Consider the following 15,209-nt stretch of genomic DNA (forward strand, 5'->3'; position numbering starts at 1 on the left):
AAAATTTCACTTAAAGCATGACCTCTTTCAGCATCCTTTTATAGCAATGGACCCTCCTTTCAAAAAGGTGTTCTTTAAATTATTGATGCATATCAACGGATTATTTTTAAAGCAGTGAAACTTGGCGTCTTCATGCTCAGTCATTAGAATAGGTTTGCCTCAGTCTTTTCTTCCATAATGTTTTAAAATGAAGGAAGACCAAAAACCAACTCAATCGTTTTTAAAATGCCTAGATTTGGTTCTTGTCAACAGAAAATAAGAAAATAAAGCCATGTGGAAGACAGCCAAAAAAAAAAAAAAAAAAACTGATCAAGACTGATTACTCCAGGTCAGAAGGGCCTGGAGTGAAACTTACTCAGATACACACACTTAAAACAAGACTTCAGTCTGTCCTCAGCATAGCAAGCCTGAGCACTGTGAGCACCAACATTTTCTCATTTGTTGTTGTTTTGTAGTACTGTCCGTGCTTGTAGTAATTATGTTTATTTCTCAGCCCTGCAAAGCTTCTTGTGTAAAGCTGCATCTGAAAAAAAGAAAGCTTAAAAATACTTGTGCCATTTAATAACCCAGTTTTTTCTTCAAAACAGCCTGCACAACTTTGTATATTAGGCCTAAATACATAACTTCCACTGCAGGAATAGATTTTGTACCTTGACGTTTCTGGAAGACCTCATAGACTGATTCACTAAAGCAACCCAAGAACATTACAAGCCAATTAAAATTCACACTCAAAATACATGTATTTATATAATAACAGAGCCACAGTACAATTCATTTACTACCCCAAAGTGTATCAGGTTTATTCTCCTGCATACCAAAACATAATGGGATCAGCTTTATAAAGTACAGTGTTTGGTTCTACTTTTTTATTGTTTTTAAACACATTTCAAAGAAGTTGTCAACAATTATTATGAGATATTGAGAGAATCTCCCTTATGCAGATAGTATTAGACCTCACAGTATACAAAATGACCAATGCAGTCTTTTTGGGTTGCACCTCCAAACTGTAGACCACCCTGAATTTGTTCTGTATCTTTTGTGACTTTGTCCAAGGATCCCAAGTCTCTTACTGTTCACAAAGCAAAGCAGCCAACATCTCTTGTTAAGCACATATTGGACCAATGTTGGAGTTTTTATACTCTGTCTGCAGAATGTCTTAGGAAAGCTCATTTTGTTTGGACAGAGGGTTTTTTCACTGCTATTATTTCTTACATTGAAGTTCAGACTATCTGAAAGGCTATTAAAGTGAGATTTGGGGCTGTAGAAGCAGCTGAATGCCTTTAAGTTTCTCCTGGGATTTCCTGACACAAGTTGAAGCTCTAGAATTGGTTTGTCTTTACTGAATGAGCTCATATTTAATTCAATATTTACTTTGATACAAAAAAGGGAGCAGTGTAAGTCAGAGGGGTTTATAATTTATCTTTAGTACCAATCCTTTTGTTGTTGTTTCCTCTTTGTTCTGTCCATTTAAACCAGTGATAGTGTTTCACTGAGGTCTCGCTCCCTGTTGTTGTTGAGGTTTCTGACTTTCAGTTTTAGTCTCCAAACAAATCACAGAAGGTGACTATGTTTGCCTTCTTTTTATCCGCTCTCCCCTTCCTGTGGTGAAAACAGCAGTGGAGAATTATTTGTGCAATGGGCTTTTCTGGACTGGAGCTTTCTGCTCCCCAGCTTTGGCCACCACCATCGAGTCACAGCTGAACATGGGATTCAAAATATGGCACATGGAGGAAAAGGGGAGTCAACTTCACAGCTTTACTTGTCTGCTGCAATCATTCGCAGAAGCACTAATCCTTAATCGTAACATGTTTTGACAGTCACTACTTTGAAATTCACTCCTGTTTGCAAATCCTTACATCAATATCTCCTTTCCCTCGCTTTGAGCTTTGGATCGCTGCTGCACTCACTCAAGCTGTTTTTTAGGTTTAGTTCCAGTAGCTGCAGATCTACAGTGGCCTCACTTTTCTTCCTGAGGTTTTTTAAGGAAATTCCTGCACTGTGAATTCACCAACAGGATCTGTCCTTGTCATAGTTTGTAGTTGCTGGCAGGGAAAGTGTCTGTGTCCTGTAGACTTTCCCCATTGATCGTCCTGGTCGCCTCTGGGACTGTCCCACTAACACACCAACCTTTTTGAAACTGTGAGCTACGTCATAGGTACTGAATAGTCCAAAGGGCTACCAATTTAATAAGCTATTCTTAAATACTAAATGTTCATGCAGTTTCACATTAATTGAAGCTAAGATAATAAGGAAGGCGAGCAGTAACTTAAAAAGGTAGGAAATGTTTAAGTTTCAAAATGCAACACTTTATTTATCCTAATTTATGCAACAGTTTCATTTTCAATTCAACTTTATTTATACAGCACAAATTACAACAAAGTCATCTCAAAGCGCTATCAAAATATAAAATTCTTAATAAGAAGGAAAAAACTCAAGACCCACATGAACAAGCTTTTAGCGACAGTAGGAAGAAACAACTCCTTTTTAACAGGAATAAATCTCCAGTGCGCGTGGAGATAGAGTGTCTCTGGACTGCAGCTTTGAGGAGTTTTCGACGGGCTACGGAGGAGGATTTTGACTGGTGGGAATTTAATCCAAGCAGTGGTGGAGACATTTTCCTGGCGTTGTTTCAGTTAACTTAATTGGACTGAGTTTGTCTCCATTTTCGCATGAGAGGGCTTCAAAGCAATTATGAAGTGTAAGCGGAGGGAGGGCACCATTTGCCTTTTTTTCCCTCGTTTGCTGACGACAACCTCAACCCACGATGGCAGGCGTGGTGTGGAACAGGACAGTCTTGAACCTGGATTCTCCCAGGGAACTATGTCATTGTCACAAAGAGTCTTATGTGAAAGGGCAACTGTTGTACGACCGTGTCCGTATACTTGGTGAGTACTGTAATTTCCGGGCTATAAAGTGCACTGTTTTATTGGCCGCATTACAATAATTGGGCAATTTTCTAAGAAAAATCCACACAAATGCCACAGCTTGAAATAGGCCGCACTCTATTGGCTGATGAGGGTGCCCTTCAGCCAACTTGGCCAGTCAGAATGAGCAGGTAGGCGGGCTGCTGTACTCAAGTTAGGTTGCAGGGAAATGTCTGTGTTTCAACTGATAAGTTTCCTTTACTACATGAAGTCTCTTCTTCACTGCCCCACGTCTACATGTCAGTCCATTTACAGATTTTTATGGTCACTTTTTACTGTAACCAGACTGATACACCACTTTGTCCGCTCTTCTTACCGTGAACTGCCGCAGAGCAATCACAGCGAGTCGGACTCTGAGTCAGAATATGGACGCGATCGCTTCTGAACAAATCCAACGTGGTGATTTGGCAACTTCATGCTGTTATGCTACTATTACAAACTGACTGACTTTTACTGTAGACAGAGCAGAGATCAGAACAATCTGGATACAGCCTGTATCCAGGACGTTCTGATCTCCGCTCCATCTGTCCGTCCTCTTTACGGAAGCTTCTCCATCAGCCTCAGAGTCCAGAGCACCGATCAATCCTGAATAAACCTAACGCGGTGATTGAACATCTTTAGGCTGTTTATCTTTCTATTACAAAATGGCTGCTGCTGCTGCAGCATTCTCTCTCTCTCTCTCTCTCTCTCGCTCTCTCTCTCTCTCTTTGCGTGGTTGCTATGGTGAGGCAGTGTGCATCATGACAAAATGAGTGATCAGAATGATTCAGTGCAAGCAAGAGCGGCTACAGTTTCATTTTAGCCGCGTCATTGTTTAAGCTGCAGGGTTCAAAGTGTGAGAAAAAAGTAGTGGCTTATAGTCCGGAAACTACGGTAGTTCATCTTTCTTTTGAAGCTTGTTAGAAAAGCGATGAATCTCTTCCCGTAGTTTGGTAATTTCTTTGTTGGCGTTTAGTAGTAAAATGTCTTTCTCTGACGGTAACTGAGGAGCAGTGTCTCCCGTCTCTAGATGCGGCCGACTTAGCGGCGTCTGCCTATCACAGCAGCTAACTATAACAGCAGCTACTGTAACTATAACAGCAGCTACTGTAACTATAACAGCAGCTACTGTAACTATAACAGCAGCTACTGTAACTATAACAGCAGCTAACTGTCACAGCAGTTAACTCTCACATCAGCTAACTAAAACACAGGGCTGCCAAGTTTCAGAAAATGACTAGAGTGAGACTTGAGTGACCTGATGCGTTCTGGCGAAAAAAAATGTGTCCTTTTTTAACATGTCTTTAGCCTGTTTTAATGTTGATTTATATAAGACTGATGTCCTCACCTCCATGCCAGCAGCTTTCCCTGCACTGTGGCCTCCTAATGCTAGTTTTAATCAACCAGAAATTAGAGATGACAATAATTTTGAGAAAATAAATGTATTTGTCAATATATCATTTCAACCAACTCTCCGTCATTTAGCTGGGGACATGTCTCATGTTGTAGGTGTTTGTCACAGATTTTGATGCCTTGCTGACAGAGGCAGGGGGCTCTCACTTAAAACACTGTGACCCAAGGCAGTGCTACCTTTACCTCAGCTCTCTTTGTCGGCAACAGAAAGGAGGTCATTAAAAAGCAAATCATGCAAAAAACATCAAAACATCAAGTGATTTTTTTTTTTTTTTTTGTATATTCTGTTTATTACAGTTTTTCTTTTTTTTTTTACAGGAACAATTACACAAACATTACACAGTAAACAAATGATACTGCACCAACAACAACAATAATAACAGAGCCGCGAGACTTGTCCCTATAGTAATGTATGTGGCAAACACAGCACAGTGAAATACTGCAACATTTACATATTTGCCCATAGCCTATGATGACATCTACCAATATAATATGTTCAAACCCAAATCAAACTTGTGTCCTCCGTTCAGTGGCAACAAATGAAATAAAATGAAATAAAGTTATCAATTTAAATCCAGATTATAATTGAGTCCCAGTGGTTTTCTCCATTCCTGCAAAAAAAGATGAGTCCTTCCATTGATGCAATGTCCAAGTTTTTCCAGAGTCACAACCTCCGAGATCAGAGATTTCCACACAGAGATAGAAGGAGGGTCCTCTCCAACCCATTTTACCATTATAGCTTTTCTTGCTAGCATTAAAAGGGACTGGATTACATTTTCATTATTTTTTAAAGAGGCAGGGATCTTCCCAAGCAGACACATAAGTGGGTCTACTGACACCTGTTGACCTGTTGCTTTGCTAACACTTAAACATACTGCCCTCCAGAATGTTTGGACTTTTTTACATTCCCACAAACAGTGGAACCTGGTGCCTATGCAAGATTTACATTTGGGGCAGTTTGGTGAGGTTCCTGTTCTATACTTACTATAAATTTGCGGAGAGATGTAGATATGGTGCAAGATTTTATACTGTAATTCTTTATATCTGTTGCAAATTGAAATTCTGGAAGGCAGTCATAAGATCTCATCCCATACATCATCATCTATTACACATTGAAGCAAAGTGCACCAGGATGTCCTTAAGCATGACAATTTGCTCAAGTTCAAGCTCAATATCTCAGAGTAGAATTTGGATATGAAGTGTTTTTGTTGCTTACACCTGATAAAAAAACGGTCCAGTAAGTGTGAGTCGTTTGGGATTTCCAATGAGTTGTTCTTCGTATACACAAAGTGCCTGATCTGTAAATATTTGTAAAAGTCTTTATTTGATATATGATACTGATCCTTCAATGACTCAAATGTTTAAATTTTTCATTCTCAAAGAGATCAAGGATTCTAACAATACCCATTTTTCGCCAAGGTGTAAAGTTTGATCCTGTTCTCTGTGGTGAGAGCTCTGTATTATCTACCAATGTCATTAAGAGTGAGAGAGGATGAGTGTTATTGAATATTTTCACACATTTCTTCCATGCCCACAATACATGAGTTATCAACGGGTTATCCTTAGCTGTGCGTGGAATTTCCTTCAGGCTTTTGCCCAGTAGGTTCACTGGAGAGAGGGGTTTACATATAAACGATTCAATATCTAACCAGGGAGAGTCTGAGCCTCCATTCACCCACGCAGAGATAATCCTGACTTGCAAAGATAGCACATAGTATTCTATGTTAGGAAGGCCCCATCCACCTTGCTCCCTCGGAAGCTGTAACCCTGCAAGTTTGACCTTCGGTTTCCTGCCATTCCAAATAAAGTCTGATAATGCTTTGTTCATATTTGCAATGTCATTTGCACTTAAATTTACAAACAACATTGATGTGGGGTACAATATTTTTGGAAGGACGGTCATCTTAATAAGGTTAATTCTACCCAGGAACGATACAGGGAGATTCTTCCATCTTGTTAACATTTCTTGGACATTTTTAACCAGAGGAGTAATATTTTCTGAATATAACCGATTGAGCTGGGGGACAATTCTAATTCCTAAGTAATCAAACCCAGATGGAGCCCAACAAAAAGGTTGAATATAAGGTGGTTCTATTTTAATGTCATTATCTAGGATCATTATTTCTGACTTATCAAAATTTACTTTATATCCAGATATTAGGCTGAATTCTCTTAGACAAGTTGTTGAAGCTATTAATGACTGAGAGGGTTTCGTTAATGTCAATAGAATATCATCAGCGTACAGTAAAATTTTATGTTGTTTAGTACTAATCGTTACTCCTTGGATATCAGGGTTTTGTCTGATAGCCAACGCTAATGGCTCTATAGCCAGGGCAAACAAAGTAGGGGACAATGGACTTCCTTGAGCTGTACCTCTTTTCACTTTAAAGGGAGCAGACAGCAGACCATTTGTCAGAACCGAAGCTGTTGGTGCTTTATACAGCAGTCTGACCCACCTCAAGAAGCCACATCCAAAACCAAATCTCTTCATTACTTCAAACATGTACTCCCATTCAATTCTATCAAACGCCTTTTCAGCATCCATAGAAACAACAGCACCCAGCGTTTTGTTAGTATTAAGATGATGAATAATATGAAGTAGGCGTCTAGTGTTGTGATAGGAGTTTCGACCGCAGATAAATCCTGTTTGATCTGCATCCACAATTGTGTTTACAACATTCTCCAACCTAAGAGCCAGTATTTTGGAAAGTATTTTGTTGTCCACATTAAGGAGGCTGATTGGTCTATAAGAGGAGCACAATTCTGTATTTCTATTCTTCTTTACTATTAGTGTTATGTTAGCCCCATACATGGATTCAGGGAGCACAGACTCCTCAAGTGATTTATCAAAGACCCTTAACAGAAGTTTGTTAATTTTCCCTTTCATCACTTTAAAAAAACTCGACTGGGAAGTCATCTTCCCCAGGACATTTCCCCGACTGAAGTGTGGATATAGCTTTATCTATTTCTAATATAGAGATAGGGGATTCCAAACGGTCAAATTGATCCTTCGATATTTGTGGAAAACATAAGTGATCTAAAAGGCTTCCTGCCCCAAGTCTCTCCTCATCAATCTCAAGTGATTTTTGATTGAATGAATGTCTAAGCAGCAGACTCCATAGAAATACACTATTACATACAAAAATAATCAAAGAATTACAGTTCAAAATGAACATCAGATTTGTTTCATTTACTACGTATTTATGCTGCTATAACCTACAAGTGCAATTCAGCTACTAGCAGTGTTCAGAACACTGCTAGTAGCTGAATAAGAGTTTGAATTAATTTAAGTTAATGTCTAGCACAGACATACACACACACGTCGGAGTGGGCGATTTGGGGAAAAAAAATCACATCACCAATTTTTCTTTCTAAAATCATGATCACGATACAATTTTTTTCATTCTTAGACTATTTTAAAGTTATTTACCAATAAAAAAAAAACAATTAACTTACTTAAAATCCTTGCCCTAAACGGAAAAAGGAATAATAGATCATTTAAGACAAGGTATTTTCAAATGTATTTTTTAAATTGTATGTAAGCAAGTGAATTAGCTGATTAGAGTGGGGAACCAGGTGTCTTCAATATTGAACCTCTCCACAATATTCTAATTTTATGAGATACTCAATTTGGGGTTTTCATTAGTTGTCAGTTATAATCATCAACATTAAAAGAAATAAACACTTGAAATATTTCAGTGTGAAATGAATGTATACATTACACAAGGTTAACTTTTTGAATGGAATTACTGAAATAAAGCAACTTTTTTATGATATTCTAATTTTATGACCAGCACCTGTATATATTAAAACTTTCATATATACATAATTTTCTAAATGGCTTGCCACATATATACACATATACCACAACTCATACAGTAAATCTGCAACACTTAAAAACATTGGTCACAACGTTTTAGTGAAAATAAAATAAACATATATATAGATGGTAATTTAATACTGAAACCTTATCACATGCAGCAGTATTTAACTCGACTAAATACTACATCTCTCATAAGTATTTATCTTTGTGAGTTTGAATCCTGGAAATTAAATCAGATTTTATGAGGAGCTCATTGGTGACTAGAGTTCCTGAAGCCCCCCCCACATGGTCAATGAGGGTTACCTGGTGCCCCCTGTATTATATTCATTTATTGTTGGGCTGTGAATGATATCTAGTTTTTACGTTGAGCTACAACTCGAGCTCTGCTTTGCATGTATGCTTACATGAGTACACACTCTTCGGTCTGAGGCTGCCATTGTAGCCTCGTGCCTCCCCGCCTTACTGGTGAATGATAGCACCTGTCCCCTGCAACGAGACCCTCATTGTTTCAATCCCTGTCTGAGGGGAGATTAGCCAACACCAATTGGCCCGACAGATCATTTCATCTCTGAATTAGGCCTCCTTGCAAAATCCATACACAAAGCAATGTGTCAAAAAATAATCCCTTTAGGGCACCGCTTACGCACATTTGTGTAGCAGAAGTGAAAATGATATTGGCTGTGGTTAAATACTGTACTCAAGGGCCACCTAGAAGCTGGGTCTTTAGTAATCCCAGCTAACTGTAAATATTGAAAGCTGCGCTGCATGAGTGTTTTAATAGCAGCAGATGTGGCAATTAACACCATATCTTAAAGCCCACTTTTGTATGTTTTCTATAAGCTGATTGTGGGAATGAACATAAGTGAAACAAAAAGAGTTGATATGAATAGGTATTAGCCTAATCCTGTGTATACAGCTATCGTGTACCACATTGAGGCGTGTCGAATAATGTCTCATTTTCTTCATAACCATGTTGAAGTGCACCTGACCAGATGTCTAAAGTTATCAGACGAGGGATTAGACAGTCTAGACCTGTTTATAACTAAAGTTGTGTATTTTGCTACAAGTAGGCCTACACTCCCAGTCACAAGTTTCATTAAAATGAGAAGGTGTGTCCTACTTTTTGACTGGTATGTGTAGGACTGTGTCTTTAGTAAGAGTTGGTAAACTATCCACGATGCTGGTCTTTTTGGAAACAAGTAACAGAAATCTGGACTTATTTAAACACTTCAATGCAAGAAGATAATTTTAGAATAGTTTATATTCAGACAACTTTATTTATCCTGAAGCAATTCAGTTTTGCTGCTCGTCTAGCCATACCGGTACATACATTTAAAATGGCAGACAACGAAAATATAGTTTATTTAATTTTTGCATCAAATCTTTTTCAGTTTGAAAACAAGTGACAAGTGTATCACCAAATGTGCATATTTTTGATTGTCCAAACATCTTCAAAAGAGCAGGTGAAGTGTAACTTATCATACCACGCTTGTTTTTTTTTTTTATCTAAGGTTGTGTATTTTCCAACTACACTACCATTCAAAAGCTTGAACACAAACTTTCTGGTTAAATGTATTGCTAAATTGTATGTGCAGGACTTACACTTAGGGGAATGTATAAAGGTAAGCTTAATGAGGGTTGAATGCACACTGATGTTATCTTTGACATCTATTTATCTAGTTATTTCTGTTAGTACAGTCATTGTGAAAACATTTTGTTATAGGTGATTTATAGTGAATTAGAACTCAGAAGAGAGCACCAAATTTTGGTCATCTTGACAAACTGTGTAAAAATACTAATCAAAATTTGATTAGTATTTTGATTATTTTGCTCAATGATTACAAAAATAACATATTCGAGAAAAAAACTGTTATTTTCTTTTCTTTTCTTTTATGTTTTATTTGCTGAATAAAACAAACTTCCATGATTGCAGACATCTACAAAGAATAAAGCTTTGCACACACTGATTATTAATACTAACGTTGTTTGATGTACGCGCATGCCAGCTTCTAAGCCCCGCCTCTCTCAAAGCTAAAGCTAGCCTGCAGTGGTCTTGAAACATGACAGGAGAAACGCAGCAAAAACTCTTGTTAAACAAGTGGCAAGTCAAATTATCTTCTATGGGAACACTTTGGGTTTGATGACTAAGACCAGGAGCAAAGACACATCACGTGCAAAAAGTTTTTTGTTTTCTGCAAAAGTGATCATACTTGATTTTAGGGTTCGAAGGATTTTATTTTTGTTTATAGAATATATTTTGCGTTGTTTTGTACAAAAAATAACTTTCGTTTTTGTTAACAAATTTTCATTTGAATAGTCATGATTTCAATTATAAATAAAATAATTGTGATTATTATTTTTTCTATAATTGAGAAGCTCTAGTTGGATGTCATCAACATGTATAATAAAAGTGGTCCAAGGTGAATCCTGACTCCATCCATCCTTGTAAATGTTACATTGCTAAGCAACCCCTCATGTGTATTGTTACCAATATTATACTGTAGTTTTAGGGAAACTATGTTTCCAGGTGTTAATGATGTAAGGCAGGTAATTGTCTGGCTACTAATTTAACGTGTCAACATGACCTTCACTATTCAACAAATCCTAATCAAATAAAGCATCTGTGTGATAAACACACCACATTTTTGAAGCAACATTAACAACCTTAAATACTGTATATGCCTCCATCATAATGGTTCCAGATATTATAGCACATCTTCAAGGAACAGAAATAGCCAATGTCATACATTTTCAGTGCTTCCTTCCAAGTATGTTCTAATAAGTTATTTTTACCACTTTAAAGAGTAACTAAACCCCAGATTTCTCCTGACCTGCCACTAGGAGGCAAATTCAAAAATGTATTGATTATGGGCGGGGCTCCTGGAGCAGACACACCCAGTCTATATTATAAAATCTCAAATAAAAAATATATACTATGTTAACTAGCTACTCATTACTTATTAGTCCAACCTACTCACCATAGATTGTAGAGTCCACAGGTGCTATTAATTAAAGAGGCGGGGCTAACGGTGCTTGTTTTTGACACAAGATGGTCCCAAAATGTCACATGACCTTGCAGTCATTCTGATATTTTACAACAATATATGACAAATTGAAATACTTTAACTAAAATGTGGAGAGTTGGACCAGGATCAATCAACAGCACTACTTCATACCCTAATACAGTGATTCCCAAACTGGGGTACTTGAACACCTCTCAGGGGTTACACAGAAACATTTCAGTTTTTTTGTTTGTTTTTTTAACATTATAGATTTACTCTTTAAAATAAACCAAAAGATGAAGTTCAAATTCTAAAATCAGCAAAAAAAAACAGAAATAAATGAATAAAAAGGCCTAAATTTAAGGTTAATGTTGGATGAGACACAGGAAAGAGTTTAGACACTAAGAATTAAAGGCTCAAGGGTATTTGGGGCTATAAAGTTTGGGAAACACTGCCCTAATACATTTGCATTCAGCAAAAAGGTTTTGGGTTTTAGTTACTCTTTTAGAACCTGAAGGTACACAAACGCAGAGATCCAACTAGTGTCAGCAGTGTGTAAACAGACCTTTGAATAATTAAATGTGAAGTAGCACAACAATGATTTACTCTTACCTAAATCCATACACATGATATTAATAATGTGTCATTGTCCTGGATATAAAAAAGTGAATGCACAATCAGGTGCTATAAAATACGCTTTGTTTTCACAGTATCAGGAGACATCAAGAGCGCCGCGCTATCCTCACCCCAATCCTAACAGACTTCTCTGTTAGAGTGACAGCTGCCCCTGCCATCATCTTCAGCAGGAATCTGTCCGACAACACGCAGAGTGAGGTCAGTGCCACCATTACACCTTAACTAGTAACTAAGTGATTGTCCTAATAGTGGCAGCCAAGTGAATTACCTCTGGTCATAATATTTACACTTTTACATGAATATTAACAGTAATACATTTTATTTTAAATGCACTTTTGATTCAAATAAATCTCAAAGTGCTACAGGTTAAAAACATGAAAGTTAAAAATAAGATGAAATACAGATCTAGGAACCATCTACAAAGAAAGAACCAAAAGTAAACATCAAACACACGATATATAGTCACAGTCATTTAAATGTGTTGTCTTTACTGTATATGAATACTGTTTATTCCTATAATCTCTTTGTTTAACCAGTAAGACTTCATTAAAATCAGCTGTATTTTGTGCTGCTAACACACAGTAAGTGATTAGGAATTCCTCTGTTGGTCTAATGGAGGCTTGTGACCCCCAAAGTTCAACACTTTCTGCTTATACAGCTGATGTTTTCTTGACCAGCTCTCCTAGACTTCCTGCTTCTTTGATGCCTCGTCCCAACACACTAATGTGCCCCTTGACAATGTGTAACAGCTAATTCATAGCTTGTACTGAGACGCGCTCACTGTCACACACCATGGTTTTATACTCAGCTCGCCTCTCAACTGGTCGTGGAGAGACTTGGCTAGTTGTAAAATAATATTTATCAGCCTAATGTGTATAATTTTAAATACATTAATTTAGTTTGAGACTTGCAGTATATCTAACCTGTCATGTATTCAGGGGAGGATATTCCGATTTGTTAATGTACCGTGCTTTTTAATTAGTAGAGTACAGTAGCACAGTGGTAGATTTATTGATAAACTTAATAATAACTAAATATGTTAGCAGGGTTTAAACTGTGGAGCCAAACAGAATGTTTGCACAGCAGTGTCCAGCAGGTTTGGGGTCAATTACAAACACGTTTTCACTTATCCATGTTCAATTACAATTCAATTACGATTACATTGACCTGCATTTTTCTCAATTACAAATAAATTACAGTAATTTTTTTACCCTCAGAAAGTCAATTACAATTACGTTCTCAATTACTGAAGGTCAATTATGATTAATCACAATTACTGAGCCTGAAATAAATAACCTAATAAAAGTTAACCTTCCTCTTGTGTTAGCTTTCTGTTAGCGTCTTATATGATAACGGGTCCGAAATCAGCTGTAAAATACGTGAAAAACCAATATTTAATCTCTAATTTTTTTTCCTTTCTATTGGTTACCTTGTTAGGCTTCCAAATCAATGAAAATATAAGTTTTGTTATTTTTGGTTTGGGCATCTGAGCCTTTTTTGGTGAATTTTGAGACTGCCCTGACGTCGCGGGTCAATGAACGTCTTGTTACATTTTCTCCACACTCTTGTTTGAACACTGCACATGCACAAACACATCAGTAGCTCTGTAATTTGTGTGGAGAAAATGTAAGAAGCCATATGATTGGCTGAAAGCAAACACACCTGATTGGCTGATGAATCTGTCAATCAGTTTTATCAGCCAGTTCTTTGACCCGCTACATTACATGTGTGCCTCAAAATAATATTTGTGAAGTAGAGCGTGTGCTTTTCAGTATTTATATTACAATTTTGAATAAAATATATATATGTATATATATATATATATATATGCGAAACAGATCGTGTCCATTTGTAAATTTGAAATACAACTGTCAAACAAAGCATGTGCATTCATGAAAAACCCTGCATGAGTTCATTCATTATGATACTGTTCTGATTCCATAGTATATGGTGGGAACAACTGAGGGCGGGGACAACAAAAATTTATCGGAGCGCATATATCGAAGATTTTAGATGCAGTTCAATAAAATCCGAGATTCGTTTTCTGGTTGATATTGGACCGATATCTGATATCAATATCGGATCGGGACACTGCTAGTAACACTGGCCACATTTACATGTTAGCTTTAATTCCTCTTTAAAGTGGAATAAAAGTTAATTCCACTTTAACCTGACCTTGTAAACACTTAATTCCTAATGCTAATTTAATTCCGTATTAAAGTTAATTCCGAATTAGGTGGCTGGTTGATTCCATTTTTAATTCTGAATTAATAATTCCTCTTCCTTGTAAACAGTTAACAACACTTAAAGCCACCTTAAGTTAATTCCGGTCATTTTGCACATTGCGGCGATGCCGCGTTTGGTGACGACATAATCCAACATGGCCGCCCGGACTAGAGCCAACATAATAATAATAAGAGCCTTAAAAGACATTAATCTATTGAAAAGACTGGATGGACGGAGGCATGATCATGCAGAAATTAACACTTACACATGGACTTATTAAACACACGGAGCTCAGCAAATAGAACTGGCTTCATCAGACGGGTGGTACTAAAACCCGGAGGCGGAGTAAATGCGTCCCCATACAGGCTGTAATATCACCAAGTTTATCATTGTTAGCTATTGTTTTCTAGAGTTTTACTGGGTTTATTTACCAGTGATTAGTTAAGTGTGTGATTGTTTAGCTGTTGCTTCAAAACTACAATCAAAATAAAAGTGAAAACAGTTCTCATGTGGTGTTCTGTGTCATAGCCGACAATAAAAGGTTTGTTGTGTGTTTTTCCCGATAGACGTGAGAAGTCATGTTCGCCCACTGTCCAATCAGAGCCTTCCCAGCCCCCAGTCCTAAAGAAGAATTAACTGAAGCCGAATGAACCAGTTTTCCATGTAAACCTCAGTTCCGGAATTACTATTTCAGTGTAAACACGAAGCAGAACACTTTAATTCCTAATGATTTAATTAGGAATAGCTAATTCCGAATTAAAAAACATCATGTAACTGTGGCCATTGTTCCCCAGTTTTGCTCTAAATTATAATTGACAGGTTCTTTTTTTACTTCTTATTGACAACTTATAATTGACAGTTTTTATAGAATTTTCATGACAATTACAAGGTCAATTATCTGAAGTCAATTACAATTTAATTACGATTATGACAGCAACAGATTTTTTAAATTACAATTATAATTACATCGTAATTGTAATTATTATCAATTGTGTGATTACAATTTTAATTGAGCCCAACCCTGGTGTCCAGCACAAATTTATGTCTATGTAGTTACTGTAGCTCTATCCATTGTGTGTGTGACTCAGGTCCCCAGAAAGTTTGTTGTGAGCCTGCTTCCTGCTGACTCTCTCTCTCTCTCTCTCTCTCTCTCTCTCTCTCTCTCTCTCTCTCTCTCTCTCTCTCTCTCTCTCTCTCTCTCTCTCT

General features: G+C 37.2%; 1 protein-coding gene across 3 annotated transcripts in view; it reads left to right on the forward strand.

Annotated features, from left to right (window-relative positions):
- vps13b (vacuolar protein sorting 13 homolog B) overlaps positions 1 to 15,209 on the forward strand; it is a 399,448-nt gene that overhangs the window by 234,399 nt on the left and 149,840 nt on the right. For all 3 annotated transcript variants that reach the window (XM_028469709.1, XM_028469708.1, XM_028469710.1), the window contains exon 33: positions 11,852 to 11,975. In XM_028469709.1, the coding sequence (XP_028325510.1) occupies positions 11,852 to 11,975 (124 nt within the window). The remainder of the gene's footprint in view (positions 1 to 11,851; positions 11,976 to 15,209) is intronic.

Source organism: Gouania willdenowi, chromosome 16 (genome assembly GCF_900634775.1).
Source record: "Gouania willdenowi chromosome 16, fGouWil2.1, whole genome shotgun sequence".
Classification (NCBI taxonomy): domain Eukaryota; kingdom Metazoa; phylum Chordata; class Actinopteri; order Blenniiformes; family Gobiesocidae; genus Gouania; species Gouania willdenowi.